Below are 25,797 nucleotides of genomic sequence, written 5' to 3'. Positions count from 1 at the left end.
TCCGTTCGCCATCGTCCCCTCGAAAAGAAAATTTATTAACCATAAGAGTTAAATCCTCCTTTACTATATCCCAAATTTCTGGTAGATAACCAATTGCAGTCATTCCATCTGGTCCTGGAGCTTTCTCTGGGTGCATAGCAAAAAGTGCCAATTTGACCTCCCATTCAGAGACCGGAGCTGTAAGGTCGTCATTCATAGCACCAGTTATCGTTGTTGGCACCTGAGCCAGCGCCTCCGCGATCTCCTCCGGGATCGATGATTCAAAAATCTGCCTGAAGTAACTAGTAGCAATGGCTACAAGTCCTTCCTCATCCTCAATAATATTCCCATTCTCATCTAAGAGCTGCGTGATCTTATTTCTTGCTCTTCTTTGCTTCGTCAAGGCATGGAAAAATTTTGTATTTCTATCTCCCTCTCTCAGCCAAAACACCCGACTCTTTGCTTCCAGAACATCTCTTCCGCTTTAAGAGCATGTGGAGTTCCTTCAGAGCTGCAGCAATTTCTTCAGTTGTGGCATTATCATCTGCATACAAGCCTTCCACCTTTTCTTTAAGTTCCTCCACTAATTTTGCCGAATTGACATTATTTTGCTTCCGCCACTCACTCAAGGCTCTCCTGCAGCTGCAATATGTTCCATAATATTCGCGTTTGGAGGAAGATCAGGAGATTTCCATCCATCAAGGATAACTTGCCGTAGATCCTCATTATCCAACCATCTTTTATCAAATTTAAACTTCCTGGATCTTCTCGTTGGCTTTATGAGTATGTCTGCAAGAATCGGACGATGATCCGATCCCCATAGCCTCATATACTTAACAGTCGAGTGGGGAAACTTCTCATGCCAGTCCGCATTTCCCACTGCTCTGTCTAAGCGACATCGAACTGTTGATCCTCCTGCTCTCTTCCCCACCCAAGAAAGCATATCACCCGTAAAAGGAAATTCTAACATGCCACAATCATTAAGCATCTGCTTAAAAGGAAGAAAAAAAGAGCTATCAGGGCGTTGTCTTCCTCCTGTTTTCTCGTTATGACATGTTATCTCATTAAAGTCTCCTATCATGAACCAAGGTCCATTTTTAGTTGTTGAGAAACGCGTAAGACGTTCCCAAACCTCATCTCGTCGTTCCAAAACAGGGTCACCATAAACAAACGTCATGAAAACTTTTATTCCATCAATGATTGCCTCAATGTCAATCATTCTGTTATTCGAAAATAAAACATTAACTCGAAAATCATCCATAAAAAATAAAGCTAAACCTCCGCTAAGGCCAAGTGGCTCAACGGTAAATAAATGATCCAAATCCTAAATCGGCCTGAATGTTTTGCAGCAGCGGCCTCCTATTCTTCGTCTCAGAAAGAAACACAAGTCTGGGCGATGCTTCTCACACATCTCCGTAAGGCGTCGAACTGTGAGGTCGTTTCCAATCCCTCGACAGTTCCAACTGAGTGTCCTCATTTATACTCATGTGATGAGTTTTTGGAACCCATCAATCCATCACTTTTGGACACTCCATTGGAAACACCACTTCTCTGCCTCTTTGAACTATGGTCATGTTTCCTTGACCTGCTCGAATCTCTAGCCATATGAGCTCCGTGAGACGAAGAAGAGGACTTCCGAGGAGATCCTCGACGAAGGATCTCAAATTTTTTGCTCTGAAGGCCCAAAGGGACATCATTTTATTACTTTGTCTGCTGTGCTTCGACCCTTTATTATCAGGTTCTGAAGTTGCAGGCCCCCTCACAAACACTGCTCACAGCCTGCTGCCCTTCTCTCTCTTCCATCTCTTTGAGGTCAAATCCAAGTAAATCCTCATCTATCCTTCACATTCCATCATTCCATCCTCCTGATTGTCCTCAATATCCATGTCATTCAAAGCACCAATAATCTGATTGTCTGCAGGAACGGTTACCGGCTCGTGGTCACTAAGGCTCGTGAAGAAAGAGAAGAGAGAGTAAGCTCCTTTGCCCGCTTTGTGACATTCTCCTCCATGTCATGGTCAATACGTGATGGCGTTACAATAGCACTGGCCAATCTCTTAGCACCTCTAGCACTGATACACTCTCCTGGCCTGCCGCTTTGATACTCAATCACACCGTGGGAACCATTTTACTTGTACCAGTAGGTTGTTCATAAGGAACAATCTGTCGAGAGCTTGTTGGTGTTGACGCTGGCGCCATTGGCGCTGAGACTGGACGCTTAATAGGCACAGCTTTCTCGCGCCAAGTCTGCTTCAGATTACGGTCATACGGACCCTTAGAAGCTCCATATCTATTGCTCCGATTAGGATCATTATGGCGTCTCATGATCCTATCAGAATGCGTAGCACGGAGATTACCAGGCTGATGCGTCCTTTGTGCATACTTCCTGTCATCCTCGCCATACCTCGACTGAGCTGCGTGTCTGGCAGGTTCCATACGTTGCCCATAAGGCTGACGGTCGTATACATTTGGCCTCTGCTCAGTGTGAAAGTTATGATGCTGTGCCTTATCCTGTGGAACCTGCATCCTCGTAAAAATACCAGGTCGCTCTGGGTTGAGACTGAAGCCGCGATCGCACATCCAAAGAAGGACAATGATCCTTCTCATGGGTAAGCATACCACATGTAGAGCAGTGCTTAAAAAGCTTCTCGTACTTGATTTCAATGGTGACCTCATCTCCGTCCTTCGACTCCACTTTCCTTGAGAATTTGAGGGGTTTCCTAGAGTCCACATCAATGAGCATACTGCCCTCAGCCACATCCAAAGAATCAACATGAACATGGCCTATAATCTTGCCCCAATGTTCCTAAGATTTGTATCCGTCCAAAGATGCAAAGGGAGGCCAATCACTTGAACCTTAAAAGGAACGATCCACGGGTAATCATCATGAACAATGGGTTCCCATCGCACCAGCACAAACATACAGAAGTTAAAATGGAAAGGACCCTGTCGAAGAACAGAGCTGAGATCCTCTTCGGAAGTGAAATTAAGGAGAAATTTCCCATTGCCCAGGTCATTAGCCGTAATGCGATCTTCCATGCCCCATTGTGATGGCATCTTCTGAAGTAGTTCTCAACGTTTTGTTTCTTCAGGTTGAGAACCTTGCCTATAAGCGAGAGACTGAACTCGCTAGCAACCAGTGAATCATCCTGATCCATCAGAATGATCGGCGCGTCATCATCCTCGTAAAGGATACCTTTTCCTTTCATGTCTGCCATGTGGCTAGAACGTGATCTGTAAGATGACCCATGAATACTTAGCGTCTACGTGATCCTCGTATAGGTTCGCCGAGCCAAATCAAAGAGATTCGTGCTGTAGCTTGGGGACACGTGAGTGATCAGATGAGAGTGGATGCGAACAGATCAGGGAACGTGAACGCAGCGGCTAGTTCTGGTGACCTCCACGTCAAAGAACGTGATGATCAGAGGGATCAAAGCTTCTAAGGAAGCTCCAATCTAGCGTGGTCAGAGCGTGGTGATCAGATCCGAAATGGTTCTCTCCACCAAGCGAAGCGACGAAGCAGCAACGGGAAGCGTGAAAAAGACGGCAGCTACGACACCTCCAGGAAACGCCGTGGGACCACCTCGATAACAGGGAGTGTCGGATAGTCTCCCCTGCGATGATGCAGAGACCGCCGAGTGCAGAATCGACGTCAAGTCTATCTGGACGTGGAGTCGCCATTCTCATCCCCTCCTGAGCGGCTAGGGCTTCTGTCCGGCGTTTTTCATCAATCCCTCACCAAATTATGTATCCAAATAAAGCATCTTAAAAAGTGATTCATCCTGGTTTGATTGGAACGACTAAGAAGTTTCCTATTCCCAAACTGTAAAACTGGAATCACCTGATTGAAAGTGGGATAACTTCTTCATCCCAACTCTTATGAGATTTATTCAACTTCCTGGTGATTCTCCACCACTTTATGTATCCATATCAAGCTTTACAAAGAGATTCATCCTGGTTTGATTGGAACGACGAAGAAGCTGTCCTATTCCCAAACTGGGAAAACTAGAATCACCTGATTTGAAAGTGGGATAACTTCTTCATCCCAACTCCTATGAGATTTATTCAACTTCCAGGTGATTCTCTAACAATTTATGTATCCAAATCAAGCTTCTTTCAAGTGATTCATCCTGGTTTCATTGGAACGACGAAGAAGAAGCTGTCCTATTCCCAAACAGGAAACTGGAATCACCTAATTTGAAAGTGGGATAACTTCTTACGCCAACTCCTATGAGATTTATTCAACTTCCTGGTGATTCTCCACCACTTTATGTATCCAAATGAAGCTTCTTACAAAGTGATTCATCCTGGTTTTATTGGAACGACGAAGAAGATGTCCTATTCCCAACTGGGAAACTGGAATCCGATATTTGAAAGTGGGATAATTTCTTCATCCCAGCTCTTATGAGATTTATTCAACTTCCTGGTGATTCTCCACACTTTATGTATCCAAATCAAGCTTCTTACAAAAGTGATTCATCCTGGTTTCATTGGAACGACGAAGAAACTGTCCTATTCCCAAACTTAAAAACAGGAATCACCTGATTAAAAAGTGGAATAACTTCTTCATCCCAACTCCTATGAGATTTATTCAACTTCCTGGTGATTCTCTCACCACTTTATGTATCCAAATCAGCTTCTTACAAAGTGATTCATCCTGGTTTCATTGGAACGACGAAGAAGTTGTCCTATTCCCAAACAGGGAAACTGGAATCACCTATTTGAAAGTGGGATAACTTCTTACTCCCAACTCCTATGAAATTTATTAAACTTCCTGGTGATTTCCACCACTTTATGTATCCAAATGAATCTTCTTACAAAGTGATTCATCCTGGTTTCATTGGAACGACGAAGAAGATGTCCTATTCCCAAACTGGGAAACTGGAATCACCTGATTTGAAAGTGGGATAATTTCTTCATCCCAACTCCTATGAGATTTATTCAACTTCCTGGTGATTCTCAACCTTTATGTATCCAATAAAGCTTCTTACAAAGTGATTCATCCTGGTTTCATTGGAACGACGAAGAAGCGTCCTATTCCCAAACTTAAAAACAGGAATCACCTGATTTAAAAGTGGAATAACTTCTTCATCCCAACTCCTATGAGATTTATTCAACTTCCTGGTGATTCTCCCCACTTTATGTATCCAAATCAGGCTTCTTACAAAGTGATTCATCCTGTTTGTTTATTGGAACGACGAAGAAGTTGTCCTATTCCCAAACTGGGAAACTGGAATCACCTGATTTGAAAGTGGGATAATTTCTGCATCCCAACTCTATGAGATTTATTCAACTTCCTGGTGATTCTCACCACTTTATGTATCCAAATCAAGCTTCTTACAAGAGATTCATCCTGGTTTGATTGGAACGACGAAGAAGTTGTCCTATTCCCAAACTGGAAAACTGGAATCACCTGATTTGAAAGTGGGATAACTTTCATCCCAACTCCTATGAGATTTATTCAACTTCCAGTGATTCTCTAACAATTTATGTATCCAAATCAAGCTTCTTACAAAGTGATTCATCCTGGTTTCATTGGAACGACGAAGAAGCTGTCCTATTCCCAAACAGGGAAACTGGAATCACCTAATTTGAAAGTGGGATAACTTCTTACTCCCAACTCCTATGAAATTTATTAAACTTCCTGGTGATTCTCCACCACTTTATGTATCCAAATGAAGCTTCTTACAAAGTGATTCATCCTGGTTTCATTGGAACGACGAAGAAGATGTCCTATTCCCAAACTGGGAAACAGGAATCACCTGATTTGAAAAGGGGATAATTTCTTCATCCCAGCTCTTATGAGATTTATTCAACTTCCTGGTGATTCTCCACACTTTATGTATCCAAATAAAGCTTCTTACAAAGTGATTCATCCTGGTTTCATTGGAACGACGAAGAAGCCGTCCTATTCCCAAACTTAAAAACAGGAATCACCTGATTTGAAAGTGGGATAACTTCTTCATCCCAACTCCTATGAGATTTATTCAACTTCCTGGTGATTCTCCACCACTTTATGTATCCATATCAAGCTTCTTACAAAGAGATTCATCCTGGTTTGATTGGAACGACGAAGAAGTTGTCCTATTCCCAAACTGGGAAACTAGAATCACCTGATTTGAAAGTGGGATAACTTCTTCATCCCAACTCCTATGAGATTTATTCAACTTCCTGGTGATTCTCTAACAATTTATGTATCCAATCAAGCTCTTACAAAGTGATTCATCCTGGTTTCATTGGAACGACGAAGAAGCTGTCCTATTCCCAAACAGGGAAAATGGAATCACCTGATTTGAAAGTGGGATAACTTCTTACTCCCAACTCCTATGAGATTTATTAAACTTCCTGGTGATTCTCCACCACTTATGTATCCAAATCAAGCTTCTTACAAAGTGATTCATCCTGGTTTCATTGGAACGACGAAGAAGATGTCCTATTCCAAACTGGGAAACTGGAATCACCTGATTTGAAAGTGGGATAATTTCTTCTCCCAACTCTTATGAGATTTATTCAACTTCCTGGTGATTCTCCACACTTTATGTATCCAAATAAGCTTCTTACAAAGTGATTCATCCTGGTTTCATTGGAACGACGAAGAAGCTGTCTATTCCCAAACTTAAAACAGGAATCACCTGATTTGAAATGGATAACTTCTTCCTCCCAACTCCTATGAAATTTATTAAACTTCCTGGTGCTTCTCCACCACTTTATGTATCCAAATGAAGCTTCTTACAAAGTGATTCATCCTGGTTTGATTGGAACGACGAAGAAGATGTCATATTCCCAAACTGGGAAACTGGAATCACCTGATTTGAAAGTGGGATAATTTCTTCATCCCAGCTCCTATGAGATTTATTCAACTTCCTGGTGATTCTCCACCACTTTATGTATCCAAATAAAGCATGTTAAAAAGTGATTCATCCTGGCTTGATTGGAATGACAAATAACTTGTCCTATTCCCAAACTGTAAAACTGGAATCACCTGATTTGAAAGTGGGATAACTTCTTCATCCCAACTCCTATGAGATTTATTCAACTTCCTGGTGATTCTCCACCACTTTATGTATCCATATCAAGCTTCTTACAAAGAGATTCATCCTGGTTTGATTGGAACGACGAAGAAGTTGTCCTATTCCTAAACTGGGAAACTAGAATCACCTGATTTGAAAGTGGGATAACTTCTTCATCCCAACTCCTATAAGATTTATTCAACTTCCAGGTGATTCTCTAACCACTTTATGTATCCAAATCAATTCTTACAAAGTGATTCATCCTGGTTTCATTGGAACGACGAAGAAGCTGTCCTATTCCCAAACAGGGAAACTGGAATCACCTAATTTGAAAGTGGGATAACTTCTTACTCCCAACTCCTATGAGATTTATTCAACTTCCTGGTGATTTTCCACCACTTTATGTATCCAAATGAAGCTTCTTACAAAGTGATTCATCCTGGTTTGATTGGAACGACGAAGAAGATGTCCTATTCCCAAACTGGGAAACTGGAATCACCTGATTTGAAAGTGGGATAATTTCTTCATCCCAGCTCTTATGAGATTTATTCAACTTCCTGGTGATTCTCAACACTTTATGTATCCAAATAAAGCTTCTTACAAAGTGATTCATCCTGGTTTCATTGGAACGACGAAGAAGCTGTCCTATTCCCAAACTTAAAAACAGGAATCACCTGATTTAAAAGTGGAATAACTTCTTCATCCCAACTCCTATGAGATTTATTCAACTTCCTGGTGATTCTCCACCACTTTATGTATCCAAATCAAGCTTCTTACAAAGTGATTCATCCTGGTTTGATTGGAACGACGAAGAAGTTGTCCTATTCCCAAACTGGGAAACTGGAATCACCTGATTTGAAAGTGGGATAATTTCTTCATCCCAACTCCAATGAGATTTATTCAACTTCCTGGTGATTCTCCACCATTTTATGTATCCAAATCAAGCTTCTTACAAAGTGATTCATCCTAGTTTGATTGGAACGACGAAGAAGCTGTCATATTCCCAAACTTCGAAACTGGAATCACCTGATTTGAAAGTGGGATAACGTCTACATCCCAACCCCTATGAGATTTATTCAACTTTCTGGTGATTCTCCACCACTTTATGTATCTACATCAAGTTTCCTAAAAAGTGATTCATCCTGGTTTGATTGGAACGACTAAGAAGCTGTCTTATTCCCAAACTGTAAAACTGGAATCACCTGATTTGAAAGTGGGATAACTTCTTCATCCCAACTCCTATGAGATTTATTCAACTTCCTGGTGATTCTCCACCACTTTATGTATCCAAACCAAGCTTCTTACAAAGTGATTCATCCTGGTTTGATTGGAACGACGAAGAAGCTGTCCTATTCCCAAACTGGGAAACTGGAATCACCTAATTTGAAAGTGGGATAATTTCTGCATCCCAACTCCTATGAGATTTATTCAACTTCCTCGTGATTTTCTAACAATTTATGTATCCAAATCAAGCTTCTTACAAAGTGATTCATCCTGGTTTCATTGGAACGACGAAGAAGCTGTCCTATTCCCAAACAGGTAACTTCTTCATCCCAACTCCTATGAGATTTATTCAACTTCCTGGTGATTCTCCACCACTTTATGTATCCAAATGAGCTTCTTACAAAGTGATTCATCCTGGTTTGATTGGAACGACGAAGAAGATGTCCTATTCCCAAACTGGGAAACTGGAATCACCTGATTTGAAAGTGGGATAATTTCTCATCCCAGCTCTTATGAGATTTATTCAACTTCCTGGTGATTCTCCACACTTTATGTATCCAAATCAGCTTCTTACAAAGTGATTCATCCTGGTTTCATTGGAACGACGAAGAAGCTGTCCTATTCCCAAACTTAAAACAGGAATCACCTGATTTAAAAGTGGGATAACTTCTTCATCCCAACTCCTATGAGATTTATTCAACTTCCTGGTGATTCTCACACTTTATGTATCCAAATCAGCTTCTTACAAAGTGATTCATCCTGGTTTCATTGGAACGACGAAGAAGTTGTCCTATTCCCAAACAGGGAAACTGGAATCACCTAATTTGAAAGTGGGATAACTTCTTCATCCCAACTCCTATGAAATTTATTAAACTTCTGGTGATTCTCCACCACTTTATGTATCCAAATCAAGCTTCTTACAAAGTGATCATCCTGGTTTCATTGGAACGACGAAGAAGATGTCCTATTCCCAAACTGGGAAACAGGAATCACCTGATTTGAAAGTGGGATAATTTCTTCATCCCAACTCTATGAGATTTATTCAACTTCCTGGTGATTCTCCAACTTTATGTATCCAAATAAGCTTCTTACAAAGTGATTCATCCTGGTTTCATTGGAACGACGAAGAAGCCGTCCTATTCCCAAACTTAAACTGGAATCACCTGATTTGAAAGTGGGATAACTTCTTCATCCCAACTCCTATGAGATTTATTCAACTTCCTGGTGATTCTCCACCACTTTATGTATCCAAATCAGGCTTCTTACAAAGTGATTCATCCTGGTTTGATTGGAACGACGAAGAAGTTGTCCTATTCCCAAACTGGGAAACTGGAATCACCTGATTTGAAAGTGGGATAATTTCTGCATCCCAACTCCTATCAGATTTATTCAACTTCCTGGTGATTCTCCACCACTTTATGTATCCAAATAAAGCATTTTAAAAAGTGATTCATCCTGGTTTGATTGGAACGACTAAGAAGTTGTCCTATTCCCAAACTGTAAAACTGGAATCACCTGATTTGAAAGTGGGATAACTTCTTCATCCCAACTCCTATGAGATTTATTCAACTTCCAGTGATTCTCTAACAATTTATGTATCCAAATCAAGCTTATTACAAAGTGATTCATCCTGGTTTCATTGGAACGACGAAGAAGCTGTCCTATTCCCAAACAGGGAAACTGGAATCACCTAATTGAAAGTGGGATAACTTCTTACTCCCAACTCCTATGAAATTTATTAAACTTCCTGGTGATTCTCCACCACTTTATGTATCCAAATGAAGCTTCTTACAAAGTGATTCATCCTGGTTTCATTGGAACGACGAAGAAGATGTCCTATTCCCAAACTGGGAAACAGGAATCACCTGATTTGAAAGGGGATAACTTCTTCATCCCAACTCTTATGAGATTTATTCAACTTCCTGGTGATTCTCCACACTTTATGTATCCAAATAAAGCTTCTTACAAAGTGATTCATCCTGGTTTCATTGGAACGACGAAGAAGCCGTCCTATTCCCAAACTTAAAAACAGGAATCACCTGATTTGAAAAGTGGGATAACTTCTTCATCCCAACTCCTATGAGATTTATTCAACTTCCTGGTGATTCTCCACCACTTTATGTATCCATATCAAGCTTCTTACAAAGAGATTCATCCTGGTTTGATTGGAACGACGAAGAAGTTGTCCTATTCACAAACTGGGAAACTATAATCACCTGATTTGAAAGTGGGATAACTTCTTCATCCCAACTCCTATGAGATTTATTCAACTTCCAGGTGATTCTCTAACAATTTATGTATCCAAATCAAGCTTCTTACAAAGTGATTCATCCTGGTTTCATTGGAACGACGAAGAAGCTGTCCTATTCCCAAACAAGGAAACTGGAATCACCTAATTTGAAAATGGGATAACTTCTTACTCCCAACTCCTATGAGATTTATTCAAGTTCGTGTTTATTCTCCACCAAATTTATGTATCCAAATAAAGCATCTTAAAAAGTGATTCATCCTGGTTTGATTGGAATGACTAAGAAGTTGTCCTATTCCCAAACTGTAAAACTGGAATCACCTGATTTGAAAGTAGGATAACTTCTTCATCCCAACTCTTATGAGATTTATTCAACTTCCTGGTGATTCTCCACCACTTTATGTATCCATATCAAGCTTCTTACAAAGAGATTCATCCTGGTTTGATTGGAACGACGAAGAAGCTGTCCTATTCCCAAACTGGGAAACTGGAATCACCTGATTTGAAAGTGGGATAACTTCTTCATCCCAACTCCTATGAGATTTATTCAACTTCCTGGTGATTCTCCACACTTTATGTATCCAAATCAAGCTTCTTACAAAGTGATTCATCCTGGTTTCATTGGAACGACGAAGAAGCTGTCCTATTCCCAAACTGGGAAACTGGAATCACCTGATTTGAAAGTGGATAACTCTTCATCCCAACTCCTATGAGATTTATTCAACTTCCTGGTGATTTTCACCACTTTATGTATCCAAATGAAAGCTTCTTACAAAGTGATTCATCCTGTTTCATTGGAACGACGAAGAAGATGTCCTATTCCCAAACTGGGAAACTGGAATCACCTGATTTGAAAGTGGGATAATTTCTTCATCCCAACTCCTATGAGATTTATTCAACTTCCTGGTGATTCTCCACACTTTATGTATCCAAATCAAGCTTCTTACAAAGTGATTCATCCTGGTTTCATTGGAACGACGAAGAAACGTCCTATTCCCAAACTTAAAACAGGAATCACCTGATTTGAAAGTGGGATAACTTCTTCATCCCAACTCTATGAGATTTATTCAACTTCCTGGTGATTCTCCACCACTTTATGTATCCAAATCAAGCTTCTTACAAAGTGATTCATCCTGGTTTTATTGGAACGACGAAGAAGTTGTCCTATTCCCAAACTGGGAAACTGGAATCACCTGATTTGAAAGTTGGATAATTTCTGCATCCCAACTCCTATGAGATTTATTCAACTTCCTGGTGATTTCTAACAATTTATGTATCCAAATCAATTCTTACAAAGTGATTCATCCTGGTTTGATTGGAACGACGAAGAAGCTGTCCTATTCCCAAACTGGGAAACTGGAATCACCTGATTTGAAAGTGGGATAACTTCTTATCCCAACTCCTATGAGATTTATTCAACTTCCTGGTGATTCTCCACCACTTTATGTATCCAAATCAAGCTTCTTACAAAGTGATTCATCCTGGTTTCATTGGAACGACGAAAGAAGCTGTCCTATTCCCAAACAGGGAAACTGGAATCACCTAATTTGAAAATGGGATAATTCTTACTCCCAACTCCTATGAGATTTATTCAACTCCTGTTGATTCTCCAACAACTTTATGTATCCAAATCAAGCATCTTAAAAGTGATTCATCCTGGTTTGATTGGACGACTAAGAAGTTGTCCTATTCCCAAACTGTAAAACTGGAATCACCTGATTTGAAAGTGGGATAACTTCTTCATCCCAACTCTATAGAGATTTATTCAACTTCCTGGTGATTCTCCACCACTTTATGTATCCATATCAAGCTTCTTACAAAGAGATTCATCCTGGTTGATTGGAACGACGAAGAAGCTGTCCTATTCCCAAACTGGATCAGGGAACTAGAATCACCTGATTTGAAAGTGGGATAACTTCTTCATCCCACTCCTATGAGATTTATTCAACTTCCTGGTGATTCTCTAACAATTTATGTATCCAAATCAAGCTTCTTTCAAAGTGATTCATCCTGGTTTCATTGGAACGACGAAGAAGCTGTCCCATTCCCAACGGAAACTGGAATCACCTATTTGAAAGTGGATAATTCTTACGCCCAACTCCTATGAGATTATTCAACTTCCTGGTGATTTTCCACCACTTTATGTATCCAAATGAAGCTTCTTACAAAGTGATTCATCCTGGTTTGATTGGAACGACGAAGAAGATGTCTATTCCCAAATGGGAAACTGGAATCCCTGATTTGAAAGTGGGATAATTTCTTCATCCCAGCTCTTATGAGATTTATTTCAACTTCCTGGTGATTCTCCACACTTTATGTATCCAAATCAAGCTTCTTACAAAGTGATTCATCCTGGTTTCATTGGAACGACGAAGAAGCTGTCCTATTCCCAAACTTAAAAACAGGAATCACCTGATTTAAAAGGGGAATAACTTCTTCATCCCAACTCCTATGAGATTTATTCAACTTCCTGGTGATTCTCACCACTTTATGTATCCAAATCAGCCTTCTTACAAAGTGATTCATCCTGGTTTTTTGGAACGACGAAGAAGTTGTCCTATCCCAAACTGGGAAACTGGAATCACCTGATTTGAAGTGGGATAATTTCTGCATCCCAACTCCTATGAGATTTATTCAACTTCCTGGTGATTCTCAACCACTTTATGTATCCATATCAAGCTTCTTACAAAGAGTCATCCTGGTTTGATGGAACGACGAAGAAGCTGTCCTATTCCCAAACTGGAAAACTGGAATCACCTGATTGAAAGTGGGATAACTTCTTCATCCCAACTCCTATGAGATTTATTCAACTTCCAGGTGATTCTCTAACATTTATGTATCCAAATCAAGCTTATTACAAAGTGATTCATCCTGGTTTCATTGGAAACGAAGAAGAAGTGTTTATTCCCAAACTGGAAAACTGGAATCACCTAATTTGAAAGTGGGATAACTTCTTATCCCAACTCTATGAGATTTATTCAACTTCCTGGTGATTTTCCACCACTTTATGTATCCAAATGAAGCTTCTTACAAAGTGAGTTATCCTGGTTTGATTGGAACGACGAAGAAGATGTCCTATTCCCAAACTGGGAAACTGGAATCACCTGATTTGAAAGTGGGATAATTTCTTCATCCCAGCTCTTATGAGATTTATTCAACTTCCTGGTGATTCTCCACACTTTATGTATCCAAATAAAGCTTCTTACAAAGTGATTCATCCTGGTTTCATTGGAACGACGAAGAAGCCGTCCTATTCCCAAACTTAAAAACAGGAATCACCTGATTTAAAAGTGGAATAACTTCTTCATCCCAACTCCTATGAGATTTATTCAACTTCCTGGTGATTCTCCACCACTTTATGTATCCAAATCAGGCTTCTTACAAAGTGATTCATCCTGGTTTGATTGGAACGACGAAGAAGTTGTCCTATTCCCAAACTGGGAAACTGGAATCACCTGATTTGAAAGTGGGATAATTTCTGCATCCCAACTCCTATGAGATTTATTCAACTTCCTGGTGATTCTCAACCACTTTATGTATCCATATCAAGCTTCTTACAAAGAGATTCATCCTGGTTTGATTGGAACGACGAAGAATATGTCCTATTCCCAAACTGGAAAACTGGAATCACCTGATTTGAAAGTGGGATAACTTCTTCATCCCAACTCCTATGAGATTTATTCAACTTCGGTGATTCTCTAACAATTTATGTATCCAAATCAAGCTTCTTACAAAGTGATTCATCCTGGTTTCATTGGAACGACGAAGAAGCTGTCCTATTCCCAAACAGGAAACTGGAATCACCTAATTTGAAAGTGGGATAACTTCTTACTCCCAACTCCTATGAAATTTATTAAACGTCCTGGTGATTCTCCACCACTTTATGTATCCAAAGCAGGCTTCTTACAAAGTGATTCATCCTGGTTTCATTGGAACGACGAGAGAAGATGTCCTATTCCCAAACTGGGAACAGGAACACCTGATTTGAAAGTGGGATAATTTCTTCATCCCAGCTCTTATGAGATTTATTCAACTTCCTGGTGATTCTCCACACTTTATGTATCCAAATAAAGCTTCTTACAAAGTGATTCATCCTGGTTTCATTGGAACGACGAAGAAGCCGTCCTATTCCCAAACTTAAAAACAGGAATCACCTGATTTAAAAGTGGAATAACTTCTTCATCCCAACTCCTATGAGATTTATTCAACTTCCTGGTGATTCTCCACCATTTTATGTATCCATATCAAGCTTCTTACAAAGAGATTTATCCTGGTTTGATTGGAACGACGAAGAAGTTATCCTATTCACAAACTGGGAAACTAGAATCACCTGATTTGAAAGTGGGATAACTTCTTCATCCCAACTCCTATGAGATTTATTCAACTTCCTGGTGATTCTCTAACAATTTATGTATCCAAATCAAGCTTCTTACAAAGTGATTCATCCTGGTTTCATTGGAACGACGAAGAAGCTGTCCTATTCCCAAACAGGGAAACTGGAATCACCTAATTTGAAAATGGGATAACTTCTTACTCCCAACTCCTATGAGATTTATTCAACTTCCTGTTGATTTTCCACCAAATTTATGTATCCAAATAAAGCATCTTAAAAAGTGATTCATCCTGGTTTGATTGGAATGACTAAGAAGTTGTCCTATTCCCAAACTGTAAAACTGGAATCACCTGATTTGAAAGTGGGATAACTTCTTCATCCCAACTCTTATGAGATTTATTCAACTTCCTGGTGATTCTCCACCACTTTATGTATCCATATCAAGCTTCTTAGAAAGAGATTCATCCTGGTTTGATTGGAACGACGAAGAAGCTGTCCTATTCCCAAACTGGGAAACTAGAATCACCTGATTTGAAAGTGGGATAACTTCTTCATCCCAACTCCTATGAGATTTATTCAACTTCCAGGTGATTCTCTAACAATTTATGTATCCAAATCAAGCTTCTTTCAAAGTGATTCATCCTGGTTTCATTGGAACGACGAAGAAGCTGTCCCATTCCCAAACAAGAAAACTGGAATCACCTAATTTGAAAGTGGGATAACTTCTTACGCCCAACTCCTATGAGATTTATTCAACTTCCTGGTGATTTTCCACCACTTTATGTATCCAAATGAAGCTTCTTACAAAGTGATTCATCCTGGTTTGATTGGAACGACGAAGAAGATGTCCTATTCCCAAACTGGGAAACTGGAATCACCTGATTTGAAAGTGGGATAATTTCTTCATCCCAGCTCTTATGAGATTTATTCAACTTCCTGGTGATTCTCCACACTTTATGTATCCAAATCAAACTTCTTACAAAGTGATTCATCCTGGTTTTATTGGAACGACGAAGAAACTGTCCTATTCCCAAACTTAAAAACAGGAATCACCTGATTTAAAAGTGGAATAACTTCTTCATCCCAACTCCTATGAGATTTATTCAACTTCCTGGTGATTCTCCACCACTTTTTGTATCCAAATCAGGCTTCTTACAAAGTGATTCATCCTGGTTTTATTGGAACGACGAAGAGGTTGTCCTATTCCCAAACTGGGAAACTGGAATCACCTGATTTGAAAGTGGGATAATTTCTGCATCCCAACTCCTATGAGATTTATTCAACTTCCTGGTGATTCTCAACCACTTTATGTATCCATATCAAGCTTCTTACAAAGAGATTCATCCTGGTTTGATTGGAACAACGAAGAATATGTCCTATTCCCAAACTGGAAAACTGGAATCACCTGATTTGAAAGTGGGATAACTTCTTCATCCCAACTCCTATGAGATTTATTCAACTTCCAGGTGATTCTCTAACAATTTATGTATCCAAATCAAGCTTCTTACAAAGTGATTCATCCTGGTTTCATTGGAACGACGAAGAAGCTGTCCTATTCCCAAACAGGGAAACTGGAATCACCTAATTTGAAAGTGGGATAACTTCTTACGCCCAACTCCTATGAGATTTATTCAACTTCCTGGTGATTTTCCACCACTTTATGTATCCAAATGAAGCTTCTTACAAAGTGATTCATCCTGGTTTGATTGGAACGTCGAAGAAGATGTCCTATTCCCAAACTGGGAAACTGGAATCACCTGATTTGAAAGTGGGATAATTTCTTCATCCCAGCTCTTATGAGATTTATTCAACTTCCTGGTGATTCTCCACACTTTATGTATCCAAATCAAGCTTCTTACAAAGTGATTCATCCTGGTTTTATTGGAACGACGAAGAAACTGTCCTATTCCCAAACTTAAAAACAGGAATCACCTGATTTAAAAGTGGAATAACTTCTTCATCCCAACTCCTATGAGATTTATTCAACTTCCTGGTGATTCTCCACCACTTTTTGTATCCAAATCAGGCTTCTTACAAAGTGATTCATCCTGGTTTCATTGGAACGACGAAGAAACTGTCCTATTCCCAAACTTAAAAACTGGAATCACCTGATTTAAAAGTGGAATAACTTCTTCATCCCAACTCCTATGAGATTTATTCATCTTCCTGGTGATTCTCAACCACTTTATGTATCCATATCAAGCTTCTTACAAAGAGATTCATCCTGGTTTTATTGGAACAACGAAGAATATGTCCTATTCCCAAACTGGAAAACTGGAATCACCTGATTTGAAAGTGGGATAACTTCTTCATCCCAACTCCTATGAGATTTATTCAACTTCCAGGTGATTCTCTAACAATTTATGTATCCAAATCAAGCTTCTTTCAAAGTGATTCATCCTGGTTTCATTGGAACGACGAAGAAGCTGTCCCATTCCCAAACAGGGAAACTGGAATCACCTAATTTGAAAGTGGGATAACTTCTTACGCCCAACTCCTATGAGATTTATTCAACTTCCTGGTGATTTTCCACCACTTTATGTATCCAAATGAAGCTTCTTACAAAGTGATTCATCCTGGTTTGATTGGAACGTCGAAGAAGATGTCCTATTCCCAAACTGGGAAACTGGAATCACCTGATTTGAAAGTGGGATAATTTCTTCATCCCAGCTCTTATGAGATTTATTCAACTTCCTGGTGATTCTCCACACTTTATGTATCCAAATCAAGCTTCTTACAAAGCGATTCATCCTGGTTTCATTGGAACGACGAAGAAGCCGTCCTATTCCCAAACTTAAAAACAAGAATCACCTGATTTAAAAGTGGAATAACTTCTTCATCCCAACTCCTATGAGATTTATTCAACTTCCTGGTGATTCTCCACCATTTTATGTATCCAAATCAGGCTTCTTACAAAGTGATTCATCCTGGTTTGATTGGAACGACGAAGAAGTTGTCCTATTCCCAAACTGGGAAACTGGAATCACATGATTTGAAAGTGGGATAATTTCTGCATCCCAACTCCTAAGAGATTTATTCAACTTCCTGGTGATTCTCAACCACTTTATGTATCCATATCAAGCTTCTTACAAAGAGATTCATCCTGGTTTGATTGGAACGACGAAGAATATGTCCTATTCCCAAACTGGAAAACTGGAATCACCTGATTTGAAAGTGGGATAACTTCTTCATCCCAACTCCTATGAGATTTATTCAACTTCCAGGTGATTCTCTAACAATTTATGTATCCAAATCAAGCTTATTACAAAGTGATTCATCCTGGTTTCATTGGAACGACGAAGAAGCTGTCCTATTCCCAAACAGGGAAACTGGAATCACCTAATTTGAAAGTGGGATAACTTCTTACTCCCAACTCCTATGAAATTTATTAAACTTCCTGGTGATTCTCCACCACTTTATGTATCCAAATGAAGCTTCTTACAAAGTGATTCATCCTGGTTTCATTGGAACGACGAAGAAGATGTCCTATTCCCAAACTGGGAAACAGGAATCACCTGATTTGAAAGTGGGATAATTTCTTCATCCCAGCTCTTATGAGATTTATTCAACTTCCTGGTGATTCTCCACACTTTATGTATCCAAATAAAGCTTCTTACAAAGTGATTCATCCTGGTTTCATTGGAACGACGAAGAAGCCGTCCTATTCCCAAACTTAAAACCAGGAATCACCTGATTTAAAAGTGGAATAACTTCTTCATCCCAACTCCTATGAGATTTATTCAACTTCCTGGTGATTCTCCACCATTTTATGTATCCAAATCAGGCTTCTTACAAAGTGATTCATCCTGGTTTGATTGGAACGACGAAGAAGTTGTCCTATTCCCAAACTGGGAAACTGGAATCACCTGATTTGAAAGTGGGATAATTTCTGCATCCCAACTCCTATGAGATTTATTCAACTTCCTGGTGATTCTCCACCACTTTATGTATCCAAATGAAGCTTCTTACAATGTGATTCATCCTGGTTTGACTGGAACGACGAAGAAGATGTCCTATTCCCAAACTGGGAAACTGGAATCACCTGATTTGAAAGTGGGATAATTTCTTCATCCCAGCTCTTATGAGATTTATTCAACTTCCTGGTGATTCTCCACACTTTATGTATCCAAATCAAGCTTCTTACAAAGTGATTCATCCTGGTTTCATTGGAACGACGAAGAAACTGTCCTATTCCCAAACTTAAAAACAGGAATCACCTGATTTAAAAGTGGAATAACTTCTTCATCCCAACTCCTATGAGATTTATTCAACTTCCTGGTGATTCTCCACCACTTTATGTATCCATATCAAGCTTCTTACAAAGAGATTTATCCTGGTTTGATTGGAACGACGAAGAAGTTATCCTATTCACAAACTGGGAAACTAGAATCACCTGATTTGAAAGTGGGATAACTTCTTCATCCCAACTCCTATGAGATTTATTCAACTTCCTGGTGATTCTCTAACAATTTATGTATCCAAATCAAGCTTCTTACAAAGTGATTCATCCTGGTTTCATTGGAACGACGAAGAAGCTGTCCTATTCCCAAACAGGGAAACTGGAATCACCTAATTTGAAAATGGGATAACTTCTTACTCCCAACTCCTATGAGATTTATTCAACTTCCTATTGATTCTCCACCAAATTTTTTTTTTTTTTTTTTTTTTTTTTTTTTGACGTCAAAAGGCTATTCTATTACTCAAACTTGAGGTGGTCTGGGTAACCAAACCGGAATAGAACAACCAACAAAATGTAACTCTCTACGAAAAGATCTAGCAGTCTTGGCTAGAAAATCTGCTGTCTGATTTTGCGCCCGTGGAACGTAAGTGATGTTGAAGTCCGGGAAACATATCTGTAACGTCTCTATTCTCTCCAATTCCGTCGCAAAGCTTGGCCACGCCTGAGGATCCTTAACCATAGAAATCAGTTCCTTACAGTCTGTCCCAAAGCTCTGGCAGGTCGAGTGCTGCAGCATACTCTCCATCGCCCACCGCAGTGCTTCTACCTCTGAATGCAAGGCTGATTCACGTCGAGGGAAGTTTTTTGTCCCCATAAGCTGACTATTCCCAGAGCTATCCATCAATGTCCATCCACATCCACTAAAGTTAGCTGAAAGTGTCCAAGAACCATCTAATAAACAAATATTTCCCAAGCATACGGCTTGGGGTTCCTCATTTATAGTGTCTTGTGATACTGCTTGTACCACTTCATTAGCCTCAAACCATGCGTGGCATTCACTTTCAGCATGTCTAACTAGTTCCAGAGGATCTCTATCTATTCCCCTGAAGAGTTTTTCATTCCTAGCTTTCCAAATGTACCATATTATCCAGGGATAAGGATCCCTGTCTTGCTCTGGCTCCATGATACTATTTTTCCTCCAGAATAGATAATCCATGTTTGTGTAGACGCTCGATACCGGAAAAATATTTGGGCACGTCGGAGTTGAAGATAAAGACCATACTTGACGGGCTGGTGGGCATTCAAAGATTGCATGTGTGACAGTCTCCTCTGCTTCTCCACATCTTGGGCAGTAATTATCACACCTCATATTGCGTCTAACTAAATTCCTCGTTACTGCCACATGACCAGTTAACAACTGCCACATAAGATGGCACATCTTCGTAGGGGCCTTTAATTTCCACGCAAAGGCCTGGAGCTTTGTAATACTTGGCTCCAAAACTTCCTTCTCCTCTGTTAACTTTAATAAATTCTGCGCCACCCAATATCCAGATTTAACCGTGTATTGGCCACTCCTTGTAAAGTTCCAGCAGAAAGAATCACGACGGTGAGTTGAGCTTATGGCCAAACTCCTTATGAGTGGTATATCCTCAGGATGAACATAGCTCTCCAATAGTCCCACATCCCAATCCTTCAATCCCTGATCAATAAGATCGCTTACTCTCATGTTAGGATTCATCACAGGAGCTATGGGGGCAGCTGGCCTAGCGGGATTCGATGGAATCCATGGATCCTCCCATACCTTAACCTCATAGCCTGAGTGAATCTTCTGTCTAATCCCAAGTAACAGCAATTTTCTTGCAGCAGAAATGCTAGTCCACACATAGGATGGGCTGCTAACCGGGCCTACTCTCAGTGGTGAGCTCAATCTATAGTACCTTCCCCGTAAAACTCTGGCGACCAGGGAATCAGGAAACTGTACTAATCTCCATAGTTGTTTCGCCAGAAGCGCCAGATTAAACTCATGAATCAGTCGGAAGCCAATTCCACCCTCCTCTCTGGATCGACAGACCTTCTCCCATTTCGCCCAATGTATTCCCCTTTTTGGGGGATTCGAGCTCCACCAGAACTGAGCAATGGCACTTGCCAAATTTTCACATATCTCCAATGGGAGCAGGAAAGTTGACATGACGTATGTCGGAAGAGCGAGCAGAATGGATTTAATCAGTACTTCCTTTCCACCTTTTGAGAGCCATCTACCTGTCCATCCATTCACTCTATGCATCAGCTTATCTTTCAGAAATGCAAAAAGTTTGCATTTAGACCCGCTTATGTCTTCGGGGATGCCTAAGTATGTTCCCATTCCTCCTTCATTCTGTATCCCAAGTGCGTCTTTAATCTCTTGTCTCGTATTTGCATTAATCCGCTTACCAAAGAGTAAGGAGGATTTGTCGAAGTTGATGCATTGACCAGATGCTTGACCATATTTCCTGACTACTTTCATTACTTCTTCACATTCACGGGGCTCCGCCTTACAGAAGAAAAGGCTATCATCAGCAAAGAGAAGGTGGGATACCGACGGACACGTGCGTGTAACACGCATCCCTGTTATCTTCCCTTGTATCTCTGCATGATTAAGAAGGCTAGCGAGCGCTTCCGTGCATAGAATAAAAATGAAAGGAGACAAAGGATCTCCTTGTCTTAGTCCTCTACCTGGAATAATATTCCCTCTTGGCTCTCCATTCATGAGAACCTTGTATTTCACCGATGTAATGCATCGCATGACCCAGCTAGTCCAAGTTTCTGAGAATCCCATTTTACGCAGGACAGCTTCAATAAACGACCACTCCATCCTATCATATGCTTTGCTCATGTCTGTCTTGATGGCCATCCTTTTATTTCGTCCACTTGGTTTCGTTCGCAATGCGTGGAACAACTCCTGAGCGATCATAACATTATCTGAAATCTGTCTCCCAGCAACAAAGGCTGACTGGGTCTCCGATATCAAACCTGGTAGCACTTTTTTCAACCTCTGGCATAAGACTTTAGAGATTATCTTGTAGCTGACATTGCACAGGCTAATGGGTCTGAATTGAGTCATTGCATTAGGCTTTGATATCTTCGGGATGAGACATATATTTGTGTCATTCAGTCCGTTCGCCATCGTCCCCTCGAAAAGAAATTTATTAACCATAAGAGTTAAATCCTCCTTTACTATATCCCAAAATTTCTGGTAGAAAAGTGCAGTCATCCCATCTGGTCCTGGAGCTTTCTCTGGGTGCATAGCAAAAAGTGCCAATTTGACCTCCCATTCAGAGACCGGAGCTGTAAGGTCGTCATTCATAGCACCAGTTATCGTTGTTGGCACCTGAGCCAGCGCCTCCGCGATCTCCTCCGGGATCGATGATTCAAAAATCTGCCTGAAGTAACTAGTAGCAATGGCTACAAGTCCTTCCTCATCCTCAATAATATTCCCATTCTCATCTAAGAGCTGCGTGATCTTATTTCTTGCTCTTCTTTGCTTCGTCAAGGCATGGAAAAATTTTGTATTTCTATCTCCCTCTCTCAGCCAAAACACCCGACTCTTTTGCTTCCAGAACATCTCTTCCGCTTTAAGAGCATGTGAGAGTTCCTTCAGAGCTGCAGCAATTTCTTCAGTTGTGGCATTATCATCTGCATACAAGCCTTCCACCTTTTCTTTAAGTTCCTCCACTAATTTTGCCGAATTGACATTATTTTGCTTCCGCCACTCACTCAAGGCTCTCCTGCAGCTGGCAATATGTTCCATAATATTCGCGTTTGGAGGAAGATCAGGAGATTTCCATCCATCAAGGATAACTTGCCGTAGATCCTCATTATCCAACCATCTTTTATCAAATTTAAACTTCCTGGATCTTCTCGTTGGCTTTATGAGTATGTCTGCAAGAATCGGACGATGATCCGATCCCCATAGCCTCATATACTTAACAGTCGAGTGGGGAAACTTCTCATGCCAGTCCGCATTTCCCACTGCTCTGTCTAAGCGACATCGAACTGTTGATCCTCCTGCTCTCTTCCCCACCCAAGAAAGCATATCACCCGTAAAAGGAAATTCTAACATGCCACAATCATTAAGCATCTGCTTAAAAGGAAGAAAAGAGCTATCAGGGCGTTGTCTTCCTCCTGTTTTCTCGTTATGACATGTTATCTCATTAAAGTCTCCTATCATGAACCAAGGTCCATTTTTAGTTGTTGAGAAACGCGTAAGACGTTCCCAAACCTCATCTCGTCGTTCCAAAACAGGGTCACCATAAACAAACGTCATGAAAACTTTTATTCCATCAATGATTGCCTCAATGTCAATCATTCTGTTATTCGAAAATAAAACATTAACTCGAAAATCATCCATAAAAAATAAAGCTAAACCTCCGCTAAGGCCAAGTGGCTCAACGGTAAATAAATGATCAAATCCTAAATCGGCCTGAATGTTTTGCAGCAGCGGCCTCCTATTCTTCGTCTCAGAAAGAAACACAAGTCCTGGGCGATGCTTCTCACACATCTCCGTAAGGCGTCGAACTGTGAGGTCGTTTCCAATCCCTCGACAGTTCCAACTGAGTGTCCTCATTTATACTCATGTGATGAGTTTTTGGAACCCATCAATCCATCACTTTTGGACACTCCATTGGAAACACCACTTCTCTGCCTCTTTGAACTATGGTCATGTTTCCTTGACCTGCTCGAATCTCTAGCCATATGAGCTCCGTGAGACGAAGAAGAGGACTTCCGAGGAGATCCTCGACGAAGGATCTCAAATTTTTTGCTCTGAAGGCCCAAAGGGACATTCATTTTATTACTTTGTCTGCTGTGCTTCGACCCTTTATTATCAGGTTCTGAAGTTGCAGGCCCCCTCACAACACTGCTCACAGCCTGCTGCCCTTCTCTCTCTTCCATCTCTTTGAGGTCAAATCCAAGTAAATCCTCATCTATCCCTTCACATTCCATCATTCCATCCTCCTGATTGTCCTCAATATCCATGTCATTCAAAGCACCAATAATCTGATTGTCTGCAGGAACGGTTACCGGCTCGTGGTCACTAAGGCTCGTGAAAGAAAGAGAGCGAGTAAGCTCCTTTGCCCGCTTTGTGACATTCTCCTCCATGTCATGGTCAATACGTGATGGCGTTACAATAGCACTGGCCAATCTCTTAGCACCTCTAGCACTGATACACTCTCCTGGCCTGCCGCTTTGATACTCAATCACACCGTGGGAACCATTTTTACTTGTACCAGTAGGTTGTTCATAAGGAACAATCTGTCGAGAGCTTGTTGGTGTTGACGCTGGCGCCATTGGCGCTGAGACTGGACGCTTAATAGGCACAGCTTTCTCGCGCCAAGTCTGCTTCAGATTACGGTCATACGGACCCTTAGAAGCTCCATATCTATTGCTCCGATTAGGATCATTATGGCGTCTCATGATCCTATCAGAATGCGTAGCACGGAGATTACCAGGCTGATGCGTCCTTTGTGCATACTTCCTGTCATCCTCGCCATACCTCGACTGAGCTGCGTGTCTGGCAGGTTCCATACGTTGCCCATAAGGCTGACGGTCGTATACATTTGGCCTCTGCTCAGTGTGAAAGTTATGATGCTGTGCCTTATCCTGTGGAACCTGCATCCTCGTAAAAATACCAGGTCGCTCTGGTTGAGACTGAAGCCGCGATCGCACATCCAAAGAAGGACAATGATCCTTCTCATGGGTAAGCATACCACATGTAGAGCAGTGCTTAAAAAGCTTCTCGTACTTGATTTCAATGGTGACCTCATCTCCGTCCTTCGACTCCACTTTCCTTGAGAATTTGAGGGGTTTCCTAGAGTCCACATCAATGAGCATACTGCCCTCAGCCACATCCAAAGAATCAACATGAACATGGCCTAATCTTGCCCCAATGTTCCTAAGATTTGTATCCGTCCAAAGATGCAAAGGGAGGCCAATCACTTGAACCTTAAAAGGAACGATCCACGGGTAATCATCATGAACAATGGGTTCCCATCGCACCAGCACAAACATACAGAAGTTAAAATGGAAAGGACCCTGTCGAAGAACAGAGCTGAGATCCTCTTCGGAAGTGAAATTAAGGAGAAATTTCCCATTGCCCAGGTCATTAGCCGTAATGCGATCTTCCATGCCCCATTGTGATGGCATCTTCTGAAGTAGCTTCTCAACGTTTTGTTTCTTCAGGTTGAGAACCTTGCCTATAAGCGAGAGACTGAACTCGCTAGCAACCAGTGAATCATCCTGATCCATCAGAATGATCGGCGCGTCATCATCCTCGTAAAGGATACCTTTTCCTTTCATGTCTGCCATGTGGCTAGAACGTGATCTGTAAGATGACCCCATGAATACTTAGCGTCTACGTGATCCTCGTATAGGTTCGCCGAGCCAAATCAAAGAGATTCGTGCTGTAGCTTGGGGACACGTGAGTGATCAGATGAGAGTGGATGCGAACAGATCAGGGAACGTGAACGCAGCGGCTAGTTCTGGTGACCTCCACGTCAAAGAACGTGATGATCAGAGGGATCAAAGCTTCTAAGGAAGCTCCAATCTAGCGTGGTCAGAGCGTGGTGATCAGATCCGAAATGGTTCTCTCCACCAAGCGAAGCGACGAAGCAGCAACGGGAAGCGTGAACAAGACGGCAGCTACGACACCTCCAGGAAACGCCGTGGGACCACCTCGATACACAGGGAGTGTCGGATAGTCTCCCCTGCGATGATGCAGAGACCGCCGAGTGCAGAATCGACGTCAAGTCTATCTGGATCGTGGAGTCGCCATTCTCATCCCCTCCTG

General features: G+C 41.1%; 1 protein-coding gene across 1 annotated transcript; it reads right to left on the bottom strand.

The window, feature by feature from the left end:
• Positions 1-3,384: 3,384 nt before the first annotated feature.
• Positions 3,385-23,319, bottom strand: LOC117131069. The gene is made up of 3 exons (XM_033283514.1): positions 21,687-23,319; positions 19,560-21,482; positions 3,385-3,713 (listed from the first exon to the last, which is right to left on the bottom strand). The coding sequence occupies exons 1-3, from the start codon at positions 23,317-23,319 to the stop codon at positions 3,385-3,387; spliced, it is 3,885 nt and encodes a 1,294-aa protein (XP_033139405.1).
• Between the last annotated feature and the right edge of the window lie 2,478 nt (positions 23,320-25,797).

Source organism: Brassica rapa, unplaced genomic scaffold (genome assembly GCF_000309985.2).
Source record: "Brassica rapa cultivar Chiifu-401-42 unplaced genomic scaffold, CAAS_Brap_v3.01 Scaffold0828, whole genome shotgun sequence".
Classification (NCBI taxonomy): domain Eukaryota; kingdom Viridiplantae; phylum Streptophyta; class Magnoliopsida; order Brassicales; family Brassicaceae; genus Brassica; species Brassica rapa.
This window is presented reverse-complemented; position numbering and strand designations above follow the sequence as displayed.